At 49.9% G+C, this 13,515-nt stretch overlaps 1 protein-coding gene across 1 annotated transcript in view; it reads left to right on the forward strand.

Annotated features, from left to right (window-relative positions):
- The first annotated feature begins 293 nt into the window (after window positions 1-293).
- gipc2 (GIPC PDZ domain containing family, member 2) overlaps window positions 294-13,515 on the forward strand; it is a 138,189-nt gene continuing 124,967 nt past the window's right edge. Inside the window, exon 1 of the mRNA XM_069939324.1 lies at window positions 294-675. Within this exon, the coding sequence (XP_069795425.1) occupies window positions 391-675 (285 nt within the window). The 5' untranslated portion in view covers window positions 294-390. The remainder of the gene's footprint in view (window positions 676-13,515) is intronic.

Genomic DNA, 13,515 nt, shown 5'->3' on the forward strand with positions numbered 1-13,515 from the left:
CAATAAACAATTCTTTTTAAATTAAATATTCACTAACCTTCATTGGGAGGGCAATTTGGAACTCCTGACGCTGAAGACAAATTCAGAGGTTGTCAGGGGTTAATGAAAGTCTCGATTATATCAATTCGAAACGTACCTGGGATGTCAGAACAACGCCCTTGTTCCACTTCACCTGGTCCCAAGTCCCAGGTGAGTCACCTGTGCCCATGACGCATGCGTGGTGAGTGGGCGCGAACCCCCGCGCCCGTTGGCAACGAGGGAGCATGCGCAGCCGGAGCCCCTCCCCCCGCCGCCGCCACACCGCGGGCAGAGTGCGCCTGCGCGTCGAAAGTCGGGCGCCTCACCTGCGAGCTCGGTGACGGCCGAGAGGAGAGTCGCCGCCGCCGGAAAATGCCGCTGGGGCTGAAGGGCCGGTGGAAGCACAGGTCGCGGGACAGCACGACCTTGGTGGAGAACGAAGGGGGCTCGGGCTGGAGGGGCGGCGGGACCGGGGCGTCCTCGTCGAACGGCGCCCGCGGGGCCGGGCTGCCCGCGCCGCCGCCCCACGCCCGGCCCAAGCTGGTCTTCCACACGCAGCTGGCCCACGGCAGCCCGACCGGCCGCATCGAGGGCTTCTCCAACGTGCGGGAGCTCTACGCCAAGATCGCCGAGGTGTTCGGCATCCCCGCCTCTGAAGTGAGTGTCCCCAGAGACCCTTCGCCCCCTCTACTCCCTTCTGCCCCCTTCCCGTCCACCGCCTGGTCCAACGTTGCCTTCCATGTTCTAATGGACCCGCTCTGAGTGAAAACGTTCCCTTTAACCCCCCCCCCCCCCCCCAGCCATGTTCACGTTTTTACATTGGCTGACCAGTCAATTGGCGGCTCAACGAACCGGCTTGTGGGCGTTCACACTGCACCTGCGTTCACACTGCACCAACGTTAACCGCTTCTCTGTGCGCCTGGCACCCCAGAGCCAAGGGGCGCCTCTCCTCCATTAATTGGTCCCGGTGTGTGCCCCCCCCCCCCCCCCCCCCCCCCGTCCCTTTCACCCTGGGCTAAGCAGTACGACGATTCAAAATGAATCGGCGATGATGCACCCTACCTCGCCAGTTCATCCCCAGGGTCATCTGATTGGTCACACTGGCACGCTAGCTGGTAGCTTGGCGGTTAGTTACTAGGCTAAAGTGCCAGTGTGACTGGGCTAAATAATCTCACCGAACCTCCGGAAACAAAAATCACTTGAATGTACTTTTATCTATAACCATCATAATTGTCCCCCTCTTTCCCCCGCTGCCCCCCGGCGTTCCCCACAGGCACCCCATTCATGCCGCCTACCTTCATCCCTTGCCTGCCTTCCGTTTCCCCCCCCCCCCATCTTCCTGCCAGCCCCTCTGCCTTCCGCTATGTCTGCCTTCCACTCCCTGACTTCCTGGTGGCCACCTTTGCCTGGGGTTCCTGCCGGTCCCCCTTTCCCCATTTTTCCTGCTGGGTCCTATGTGCCTGCCCTATCCTGGTTTTCCAGCCAACCCACCCCTCTCCCTCCCCCAATGATGTCCTCACCCCTCCACCTCAAAGTCAACTCTAGTGTCACCCTTGCCTTTACCTCCCCCTCAACCCTGCCAATTGTCAATTGGTCTTTTCTCTTGCTTTCACCAGTCTCTTTTGGTTGTGGCCTCTTTCGCATCCAGTGCATTACCCATTAATTGCCTTGCACCTTCTTGCTGATTGGTGTCTCCTTTAATTTCCTCTTTTCATATTTTTCTCCCTCTTTCTGAAGAATATATTAACATAAATATTGACAAACTCCATAGATAACTAACTACAGTAAAAGTCCTAAAATCCTGATGCCCGAGAATCGGCTTCTCAAAAACTCTCGGCTAAATCGGGGCCACCTGAAAATCTGGACTTCTTGACAACTCTGTGTTTGCGTGCGTACATTGCATGTGTGCATTGCCGTAGATGTACTGCATGAGAATCTGGACAATCCGGCCTGATCCAATCCCCGAGCTGTCCGAATTTTAGGACTTTTACTGTAGCCTGTTGTTTGTAGACATTGTGCCAGGAAGGCAGTCGGATGCTCAGTTTTTAAAAAAAGGTGAAGAAATTGGAACCTTTGATCATACAATGCTTCCTCAATGCTGCATTGAGGTGTTATCTTATTCTGGTGTTCATTATTGATCTTCATGGTTGGAATTCAATTTGATGACTACTTTAATGGGAATTGTTGAAGTTTGAGGGAAAGAGCAGATTGGTGGAACTCAGCAATGAATTTGCAATAATCTTGTGAAAGCAAAGTGAGCCCAAGCCCTCCGGTGCTTAAAAATTCAATGATGTGTTTACACTGTATCACTGAAAGGGCATTCAATAATCAATTACATTTAGATAATAATTTTGGTGGAATAAAATGTCAGCTTTGATTTGTAATCAAGTACCTTTTGAAGTTTATTCATTGTCCAGAAATATAGAAAACAATTAGAGCCCATTGCAAATCCTCATGAATTTGTACTTTTTTTGAAGTGGTAATTGGAGTAAAAAAAAAAGTGCAAAAGCTGACAGTATGAAACAAACAATATTGGAAATGTTCAACAGGTTGGGAAGTTGACATTTTAGTTTGAACTGAACAAGGAAAAAAATGCTTATGTTTTATGCTGCAAAGAGGACAGGGATGTTTGATGGGATGCAGATCAAAATTGTTTGATGGGATGCAGATCAAAATTGTTTGATGGGATGCAGATCAAAATTGTTTGATGGGATGCAGATCAAAATTGTTTGATGGGATGCAGATCAAAATTGTTTGATGGGATGCAGATCAAAATTGTTTGATGGGATGCAGATCAAAATTGTCTAGGTAACAATTAAATAAATGGTAGTCAGAACAAATTGAATAGATGCAAATTGAAACAACTCAAAGTAAAAACTAGTTTATATTATGTACAGAGGACTGTAACATGCCTAGTTCGAAGAGGAGTTGAAGTAAAACACATCGTGCCTTTGAAGGGCTCATGCCTGAAAGGTTTGTTATTTATCCTTGTTTTTGCTCTATAAAGTACACTTTGACCTTCTGAGTTTATTCAGCATTGTGTTTTTATTTCGAAGAGGAGTTGCTGATCCTTGAACTCACTTGGACATTGTTGGAGCGATATAGGAGTTTTAAAATGGAGCAGTTAAAGTAGGACTGAGATGGGAATTCAAGTGACAGATGATTGGAAGCTCAAGGAAGCCCTTGTGGACTGAACTTTGGTGCTAAGAAGTCACCCAATTGGCATCTGATCTCTGAAGTAGAGGCTGCATTGTGAGCACCCGATGCAAAGTACGGCATTGGAAGAAATGCAAGTGAATTGCTGTTTCCTCTGAAAGGACTCTTTGAGTCGCTGAAATGTGGAAAGGGAAGAGGTAAAAAAGGCAGGGGCTGCATGAGAGATTTCAGTGACAATGAGTATGGTTGGTTGAGGTGAGAGTCAGACTGGGAGATGCAGGAAGAAAGGTGTCTTTGGAATGCTGGAAGGGGAGGATGTAGCTTGTACTGGAACCCTGTTGGTGATTGTGGAAATTATGGATGATCAGTTGGAGGCTGGGGTGAGTATGGAAATCTTGCCTTGTTCCATATTTCCAACAGACAGGCATGGCTTGGCCTCGTGCATTCTATATCCACACCTTTGGCTTGGCGTAAGTGAGTTGATTGAAGAAATTGTTCTTTTATAAGAATAAGTTCACCCAGGAAAATGATGAACAGAAAATGCTGGAAGTACTCAGCAGGTCAGGCCATAACTGTGGGGTGAGAAGCAGAGTTAATGTTTCAGTTTGAAGACCCTTTGTCAGAGTGTTTGAAAGGTTTTGGAGCAGAAATGTTAACTTTTTCTCTTCACATACATCCAGCCTAACCAGAGTTTTTCTAGCATCTGTATTTTTAATTTTTACATCATAAATAAGATTTTGGGTCAGTATTTCAGGGAGAAGGAAAGGAGCCGTGTAGAAAGACTTAATGTCCGTGATAAAGGTGATTATGATGCAGAGTATCTGGAAGCTGAAAGCAGTGGAGCTATCTGAGGTATCATGGAACTAGATGAATGATTTGGTCACGTGGGCGCTATGCGTGAGTGGGGGGCATGCGTGAGTGGGGGGGCATGCGTGAGTGGGGGGGCATGCGTGAGTGGGGGGGCATGCGTGAGTGGGGGGGCATGCGTGAGTGGGGGGGCATGCGTGAGTGGGGGGCATGCGTGAGTGGGGGGGCATGCGTGAGTGGGGGGCATGCGTGAGTGGGGGGCATGCGTGAGTGGGGGGGCATGCGTGAGTGGGGGGGGCATGCGTGAGTGGGGGGGCATGCGTGAGTGGGGGGGCATGCGTGAGTGGGGGGGCATGCGTGAGTGGGGGGGCATGCGTGAGTGGGGGGGCATGCGTGAGTGGGGGGCATGCGTGCGTGGGGGGCATGCGTGCGTGGGGGGCATGCGTGCGTGGGGGGCATGCGTGCGTGGGGGGCATGCGTGCGTGGGGGGCATGCGTGCGTGGGGGGCATGCGTGCGTGGGGGGCATGCGTGCGTGGGGGGCATGCGTGCGTGGGGGGCATGCGTGCGTGGGGGGGCATGCGTGCGTGGGGGGCATGCGTGCGTGGGGGGCATGCGTGCGTGGGGGGCATGCGTGCGTGGGGGGCATGCGTGCGTGGGGGGCATGCGTGCGTGGGGGGCATGCGTGCGTGGGGGGCATGCGTGCGTGGGGGGCATGCGTGCGTGGGGGGCATGCGTGCGTGGGGGGCATGCGTGCGTGGGGGGCATGCGTGCGTGGGGGGCATGCGTGCGTGGGGGGCATGCGTGCGTGGGGGGCATGCGTGCGTGGGGGGCATGCGTGCGTGGGGGGCATGCGTGCGTGGGGGGCATGCGTGCGTGGCGGGCATGCGTGCGTGGCGGGGCATGCGTGCGTGGGGGGCATGCGTGCGTGGGGGGCATGCGTGCGTGGGGGGCATGCGTGCGTGGGGGGCATGCGTGCGTGGGGGGCATGCGTGCGTGGGGGGCATGCGTGCGTGGGGGGCATGCGTGCGTGGGGGGCATGCGTGCGTGGGGGGCATGCGTGCGTGGGGGGCATGCGTGCGTGGGGGGCATGCGTGCGTGGGGGGCATGCGTGCGTGGGGGGCATGCGTGCGTGGGGGGCATGCGTGCGTGGGGGGCATGCGTGCGTGGGGGGCATGCGTGCGTGGGGGGCATGCGTGCGTGGGGGGCATGCGTGCGTGGGGGGCATGCGTGCGTGGGGGGCATGCGTGCGTGGGGGGCATGCGTGCGTGGGGGGCATGCGTGCGTGGGGGGCATGCGTGCGTGGGGGGCATGCGTGCGTGGGGGGCATGCGTGCGTGGGGGGCATGCGTGCGTGGGGGGCATGCGTGCGTGGGGGGCATGCGTGCGTGGGGGGCATGCGTGCGTGGGGGGCATGCGTGCGTGGGGGGCATGCGTGCGTGGGGGGCATGCGTGCGTGGGGGGCATGCGTGCGTGGGGGGCATGCGTGCGTGGGGGGCATGCGTGCGTGGGGGGCATGCGTGCGTGGGGGGCATGCGTGCGTGGGGGGCATGCGTGCGTGGGGGGCATGCGTGCGTGGGGGGCATGCGTGCGTGGGGGGCATGCGTGCGTGGGGGGCATGCGTGCGTGGGGGGCATGCGTGCGTGGGGGGCATGCGTGCGTGGGGGGCCCGAAGGGCTGTTGTGATTCTGAATCTCTAAATTAAAAGATGTTTAAAAAAAAACTAGATAGAATTTCTGAGATAAGAATAGTTTTCAAATGACTTTGCTCGAGGAGAGTCTTCTTCAGGACAGGGATAATTTTCCAGTTCCTCTGCAGTCCACTGCAATGGGATATTTATTGTCATCTCGAAGAGTGAAAGAGCATCTCACCTGAAAGACTCCCCGAAGGAGGCTATTTTCCTTTTTGTCTCTATCCATTATATGCAAGACCAATCTGGTTGATCCTCTTGTCCCATACCCTGCACCTTTTTTTTCCGAGGCTTATTCAGTTCTCTTTTATGTCTCCACAACTATCTCGGCAGTGAAATTTGTATCCTTGCCAGTTTATCTGCCGTATGTCTATCGCTTGCTAATTTAATTTTAATTGTGTCAATAAATTCTGAATATTGTTCACACTGGTGAGAAGGATGCTAGCCAGGCATCTTGGTAGACATGGATGAGTTGAGCTGAAGGGCAGATTTCAAGGCAAATCAAAACTTCTAAATTGTTGTTTGTCAGAGGGCAGAGCAAGAATATTTAATTGTTGGCTAAATTTGGAACAAATACTGTATCTATTAGCAATAATGCTATACATGTAACTGCAGTAATCACTGAAAATAAAATTGGTTTACTGATTGAGTACCACTCCTGGATGGCATCTTATTCTAATGTGATTGACCCTGAAGTGCATCAGCTCACTTGGTAAGCACCTCAGTTCAAGTGGCAGTTAACACTTTGGTCTCCGTGCCTCTGTTTTCAGGGACTACCGACAAGCGTGTATACTGTGCCCATTTTGTACCTAACCATAAGCTGCATCATACTGGTGTCCATATTGTAGTTTGCCCATGGATCCAGTCTGGAGTACTGTATATATTATGAAAGGTTTAAAAATAGCTGGACAATAAATGCTGGCGTTAACAGTGATAGTGCCACGGACTGTTTATGTATGAAGTATTTAACATGAGCCAGAAACTAATGTAGGATCTTGTTTGAAATCTCCATACTCAATAATTCCTGCTGCAGTAGATCAGTGATATATTGGTTAAAATTAGCTTTGCAATTGACTTGAACCCATAATAAACTTTCGGACTTCTTGTAGCGTCAAGAGGTGTCATCTTTCAGTTAAGATGTGAAACGGAAACAGTGGGATCTCTTGGGAGGATGTATAAACTTTCATAGCGCTATTTAGACAGAAGTGGTCCTGCTGAATCTTGATCTCTGGATATTATTTAAAAGAGCAAATGTACCCACTTTTTTTATTGGCACTTTGAGTAGTTTTCCCACGTTACAGTAGCAACAATACTTCCAAAATACTTTCTCCTGTTAAAAAGTGTACAGTTTTTGTAGATTTGACCACTTGAAATGAGTCACTGTTAAAGTGTCAATAAGTGATTTGCTCACAATTCCTTTGTGGAAACTGGTATACGCACATCCTGCATTTCTCTACCACATGCTGCACTTAAAGAGCTGGCTGTGGGTGTATCTCGCATCCTGTCTGGACCTGTAATTTGATCTGGCACATTCAGTCAAGAGTTCTGTCAATCCTTTTTTCCATTTTTGTTTACTTTTGAATGCGATTATTTACATGAGAGAATTTACCATGGATAGTTATGCTTACTCAACACTTTCCTGTTTTTATTTTAGTTGATAAGCTACTTAAAATTGTCATCATAGAAATGGTCATGATTGAAACACATCTAGTCTAAGCAAAATTTATCATATTGAATTAACAAAAATAAATTTCATTTTAGATGATGATTAGGGAAACTCTCAAGACCAGCCGTCAGGTGTAGGATGTGGGAAGTCCTCTGCATCCTGTTTCGAAGGAAAATGATTTTGTGCTTGAAGCACCATTCAGCTCTTGGAGTTAAATGTTGATCCTGTTGGAAATTTTCCTGTTTGAAAACTATAGAGCAACAAGAAGTGAGTGGGTTTTAGACAGTTTTTCTTGACAATCTCGTCTTTCAAAGCTTGTTAAATTAAGATTTGAGAAGATTGGAAGGAATGAAAATACAAGATGAATAAATTGACTCGTTATAAATTCTGATCCACAGAATCACTGACTTCATTGCTAGAAATCCATCACATGATGAAAATAAAAGCTGCACCTGACTAGTGCACAACTTTTTTGACGCATGCCTCAGTTGTTCACACTCATTCATGGCTGAAATCTAAATTTTATAATTTGTTTTAAAAATTTTTATTTTTTTAATTTTTTATTTTTCACACCATAAATCACATTAGCCATGATATACACTTTTTCTTTTTCACACATATACAGTTAAATTTTATAATATTTTTGATTACATTTGAAATTAGACAATGATCACCAATCAGCTATTTGGCCAGTGTGTGATGCAGCTCCCATTCTTTCCCAACTGTTTGTACAATTTTCAGGAATGTAAATAACTGAAAATGGAAGCTTCTATTTCTCCCTGATGTTCATTGGTTGAAGCCAGCCATCAGTTTCCTTAATGCTGTTTTGAACAAACTTGTTTGTGGCTGATTGTTCAAATTTAGCATTTGGGCCATCCATCTGGGTTGCGCCATTAATCAGGTGACCTTCTCTAATCCTAAATCAATTGAGGGAAATAGCTGGTTAACTTGTCCTCTTTCCATTTCTCAGAACTCAAATTAATGTGGTTGGGTCTTTAAAAGTCTAATTTTATGTAAGACCTCTGTTTGAACTCTGTGTAGAATTGTTTTCTGGCAATGAGCTAATTCATCAGCTTTTGCCAAGAGATACAACATGAAGGACCTATTAAGAAAACAAAGTATGAAGGTTACATACACAAATTTAAAGCATTATTTCAAGTTTTAAATTTTTTTTATTTATTAGTATGTATTATTATTAGTATCTTTCATAGATTTCAAATTAACTTGCAATAGCATAATAGATATTAAATGATTTTCAATTTTAATCCCCCACCTCCCACCATCCCACACCCCTGCAGATAGAAGAAAAAGATAGAAAAAAAGAAAATAACACATTGATCATAATAATTAAACAACATTAATAATACAATAAATACATTTCTTGATGAACGTACCTTATTTTCGGGGGGGGGTGAGAGATTGGATTAGAAGGTCTGGATTGGTCTCTATTCATAAATCTCATATATGGCTCCCAAATTTGACAAAACTTATCATAATTAGACAATATTTTATTTCATTAAACCATTCTTCTATTTTTAAATTACTTTCTGATTTCCACATTTTAGCTCACACTTTCTTGCTATTACTAGTATTACAGAGTTCTGTATTGGCTTATGTGTTGTGTGGTTTTATGTTAAAAAGTGACAGTTTGCCTTAGAGAGCCAAGGTGAAGGTGAACTGCTGAGAGAGTGGGAGACGGACTGAGCATGTGCAGAAAATGATCTAAACATTTCTGGACTTGGAAGATAAACCACCACTGGGGGGTGTTGTGGAGTGGAAGGGGACCCAGAGCATGAGTCACGGTCTGGAGGACAGTTTAGAATGTTGGGATTTCAAAAATGAGGAACATTCCGAAGGCAGCCAGAAGGATCTGGACCAAGCCATGGTTTCTCTCTCTGCAAGCAACATAAGACAACTTTGAATTTTGTGCTCTCTCTCTCTCTCTCTCTCTCTCTCAAAGATCTTTTGGCTTCAGTTTACCAAAAAATTGAATTTTGTTAATGATCTTTGCTTCAGTTGAGATTTAAATTTTTGTGAGTCTTGTGTGTTTTATGTCTAAGTTTTTCTGTGGGCTGGTTGGAAATATAACTTGGACTTTAATTACGTATGTTATATTTAGGCTGGGGAATTTATTAGTTTTCCACTGTTATAGAAATTTGCATAGTAACCAGTGGGTATTGTTATAAAAGGGGGGATTTTGAATTAAAGTTTGAAGGTGAACTTTTTGTTAATAAAGTAATTGTTCATCTTTACCCCTGTGTGATATGCCTTCTCTGCCGCTATATTGGTGACCCCGACTAGTCCAGACATTTTTATGGCCTCTGACTATGGATCCCTCGGAGATCAACACAGTCATGGTGAAACTGTCCCCCTTCTGGACACATCGCCTGCGTATGTGGTTCGAGCAGACAGAAGCGAAGTTTTGCCTCTGAAACATTTCATCAGATGCCACGATGTTTTATCACGTTGTGAGATACTCGATGAAGAGACCGCGGCCAGGGTGGGTGACCTCATCCACAGCCCACCGGAGTTTGGTAAATATCCCGCCCTCAAGAACCTCCTCCTCGGGACCTTCAGCCTCTCCCAGCAACATCGCGCCTCCAGGCTCCTTCACCTGGATGGGTTGGGAGACAGAACTCCGTCTGCCCTGATGGACGAGATGCTGGCTTTAACAGAGGACCACGAACTGTGTTTACTGTTCCGGCAAATCTTCCTCGAGCAGATGCCTGAAGACATACAGCTCCTGCTGGCTGACAAAGACTTCTCCGACCCACGGCGAGTTGTGGTCTGCGCGGACGTCCTCTGATGGACCAAGTGGGAGAACGAGGCTGCCCTCAGCCAGGTCACCCGCCCAGGGCCCAGTTGGCCGCAGGTGCCCCCACCCCCCCCCCCCCCCCCAAGCACAAGCTGGAGGAGCACCACCCCACCTGGTGTTTCTATCATCAATGGTGGGGGGCTCAAGCCCGCAAGTGCAGGCAGCCCTGTACCTTTCAGGGAAACAAGTTGGCCAGCCGCTGTTAATGGCTGTGGAGGCTGGCCACGCAAACAGACTCCTGCTTTGACCGACAAGTCTGCTGGCCGACAGTTCTTAGTCGATACCGGAGCTGAGCATGCTCTCCCCGAAAGCCCTCAAGACCTGCACCCGAGCACGGGGCCCATTCCTGCAGGCAGCCAATGGATCCGCCATCAGGACCGTCGGAACTCGCAGAGCGCAGATCCGGATCAGAAGTTCGTGCTGGCCTCAGTGGACACGGCGCTGTTGGGGGCCAACTTCCTCCGGGTGCACAGCCTGTTAGTGGATATCAAGGGCAAGTGGTTAGTTAACGCTTGTACCTTTCAATCCGTCCGCCTGGATGCCATAGACTCGTGCAACCCGGGAATAGCCGCCATCAGCACCCCCAAGGACGAATAGACGAGTTTCCTCAATGAGTTTCCCTCCATCCTGCAGTCGCAGTTCACCGCTGCCATGCCTCAACGTGGAGTCTACCGTCACATCGCAACCCAGGGCCCCCTGCTTCACGCCAAGGCCAGGCAATTACCCCCAGAAAAGTTGCAACTTGCCAAAGAAGAATTTTCCCGACTGCAGGAACTGGGAATCGTCTGTAGATCCGACAGCCCCTGTGCCTCCCCCCTCCATATGGACCCCAAGACTTCAGGGGGTTGGTGCCCTTGCGGGGACTACCTTCGGCTTAATGACATGACCACGCTGGACTGATATCCCATCCTGCATATTCAGGACTTCTCGGCGAACTTGCACGGCACCCAAGTGTTCTCAAAGGTCGACCTGGTACAGGGCTACCATCAAATCCCAATCCTTCCTGATGACATCGGCAAGACCGCAATCGTCACCCCGTTTGGCCTTTTCAAATTCTTGTGGATACCCTTCGGATTAAAGAATATGGCCCAAACTTTCCAGTGCCTGATGGACGTGGTAGGCAGAGACTTGGACTTTGTGTGTTCATCTATCTTGATGACATCCTCATCGCCAGTCGAGATCACGAAAAGCACAAGGTTAATCTCTGCGCACTGTTCGCCCATCTGACAGAGTTCGGCCTCATGGTCAATGTAGCCGTGCCATTTCAGCAGGCAGTCCCTGCAGTTCCTGGACATACCACCTCGGCGGCTTGAGCCACCCCGGCACCGGAGAAGGTTGCAGCTGTGCGCCAGTTCCCGAAGCCCAACACCCTCAAGGGCCTGCAAGAGGTCGTTGGCATGGTTAATTAATACCACCAGTTCATTCCCGGGGCGACCTGCATCATGTGGCTGTTATTCGCGCTAATCGCTGCAAAGGACAAAGTCCCGGTATGGTCGGAAGAGGCGGAAGGTGCTTTCACCGCAACAAAAGACACTGGTGAGCGCCACTCTTTTAGCCCACCTGCGGCAAGATGCTCACACCGCGCTCTCAGTGGACGTGTTTTGGAGCAATGGGACAACAGCTAGTAGCGCCCACTAGCCTTTTTCAGCAGACACCTCTGTCCTCCGGAATTAAAGTTCAGTGCCTTCGACAGAGAGTTCATGGCCATGAGGTATTTCTGATATTTTCTGCAGGGCAGACCATTCACTGTGTTCACCGACCACGAGCCACTCACAAAAGACCCCTGGTCGGCTTGCCAGCAGTGGCACCTATTCTTTGTGTCGGAATTCACCACCGACATCTGGCACAGGGCAGGTAAAGGCAATGCTGAGGCAGATGCACTTTTGCGGCCCGCCATCCACAGCCTTGTCCCCGGTCTGAACTACGCGAAACTAGCGCAGGCCCAAAAGGAGGACGCAGAAACACAGGCCCTCTGCACCGCCATTACAGGATTCTAACTTCTGGACCTCTGGTTGCTGGGCGGCCCAGACGAGCTGCTCTGCGATGTTTCCACCGGCTTACCGCGCCCTGTAGTTCCACCGCAGTGGAGGTCGTGGGCTTTGAGCATGGTCCACGATTTGACCCACCCCTCGGTCAAGACATCAGTTTGGATGGTTGCAGACATTTTATGTGGCATGGGCTCAAAAAACAAGTAGCCCAGGTGGCGAGGAGCTGCATGCAGTGCCAGTCCTCCAAAGTCCACCATCACACAAAAGCCTCGATACAATGGTTCGACTCCGCAGCCAAGAGATTCCAACATATACATGTGGACATCGTAGGCCCCCTGCCGATGTCCAGGGTCACCCGCTACTTGTTGACGGGGTCAACTGAGTGACAAGGTGGCCGGAAGCCATTTCGCTGAAAGACATTTCCGCCGAGACGTGCGCCAGGAACTTACTCATTGGATCATCAGGTTCGGAGTCCCAGCACATATTACCAGTGACAGAGGTGCCCAATACATGTCTTCCCTCTGGACACAAGTGGCGAGCCTTTTGGGGGTCAAGCACCACCACACCACGGCATATCATCCTCAAGCCAACGGCCTAGTGGAGTGATTCCACCGATACCTTAAGTTGGCCGTCATGGCTCGCCTCACTGGCTCTGGTTGGGCGGATGAGTTGCCTTGGGTTCTGCTCGGCATCAGGATGGCCTCGAAGGAGGATATGCAGGTATCATCCACAAAGTTAGTTTACGGTGCGCCATTGTCGCTACCCGGAGAGTTTTTCGGCCCAGACACGGACTCTGCAGCCGACAATCTGATCTTATCGGCAGACCTTAGGAGTAAGCTCGGCTCGCTAGCCCTCCCACCTCCGTCCCACCACGGTGGCTGACCATCCCGCCTGCCCAAGGAACTGGACTCATTTGAATAAGTTTTTGTCCGGCGAGGTTCGCACACCGCACCCCTGCAGCGCCATTTTGAAGGCCTTTACAGAGTCCTGCAGCGATCGGACAAGACTCACTTTAGACATTGGGGGAAAAGGAGAACTATTCACGATTGACCGCCTCAAGGCGGAGCACCAAGACCCCAGTCAGCCAGTTCAAATGGCCCAACCTAAGCGCTGAGGCCGGCCGTCCAAGCTACGAGACACATGAGCCGGTTCTGGGGGAGGGGGCAAGGTTTGTGTGGTGGTGCACTTGTAATGAACCGGCTTCGCTTGTACCGCCACGCTGGCGGGGCAGTTGCGAGTACAGGGCACCGTTGGGGGACCTCTTTGCCTCATTGTTTGAGCTGAGCACGTGCCCCAGGCAGTGTGATGATGTCACTGCCCACATGGGGGTGGAGCTCACGCTGCCCTTAAAGGGGCATGCGCTGGTTTTGAATTAAAC

The sequence above is a fragment of the Narcine bancroftii genome, chromosome 5 (genome assembly GCF_036971445.1).
Source record: "Narcine bancroftii isolate sNarBan1 chromosome 5, sNarBan1.hap1, whole genome shotgun sequence".
Lineage (NCBI taxonomy): Eukaryota > Metazoa > Chordata > Chondrichthyes > Torpediniformes > Narcinidae > Narcine > Narcine bancroftii.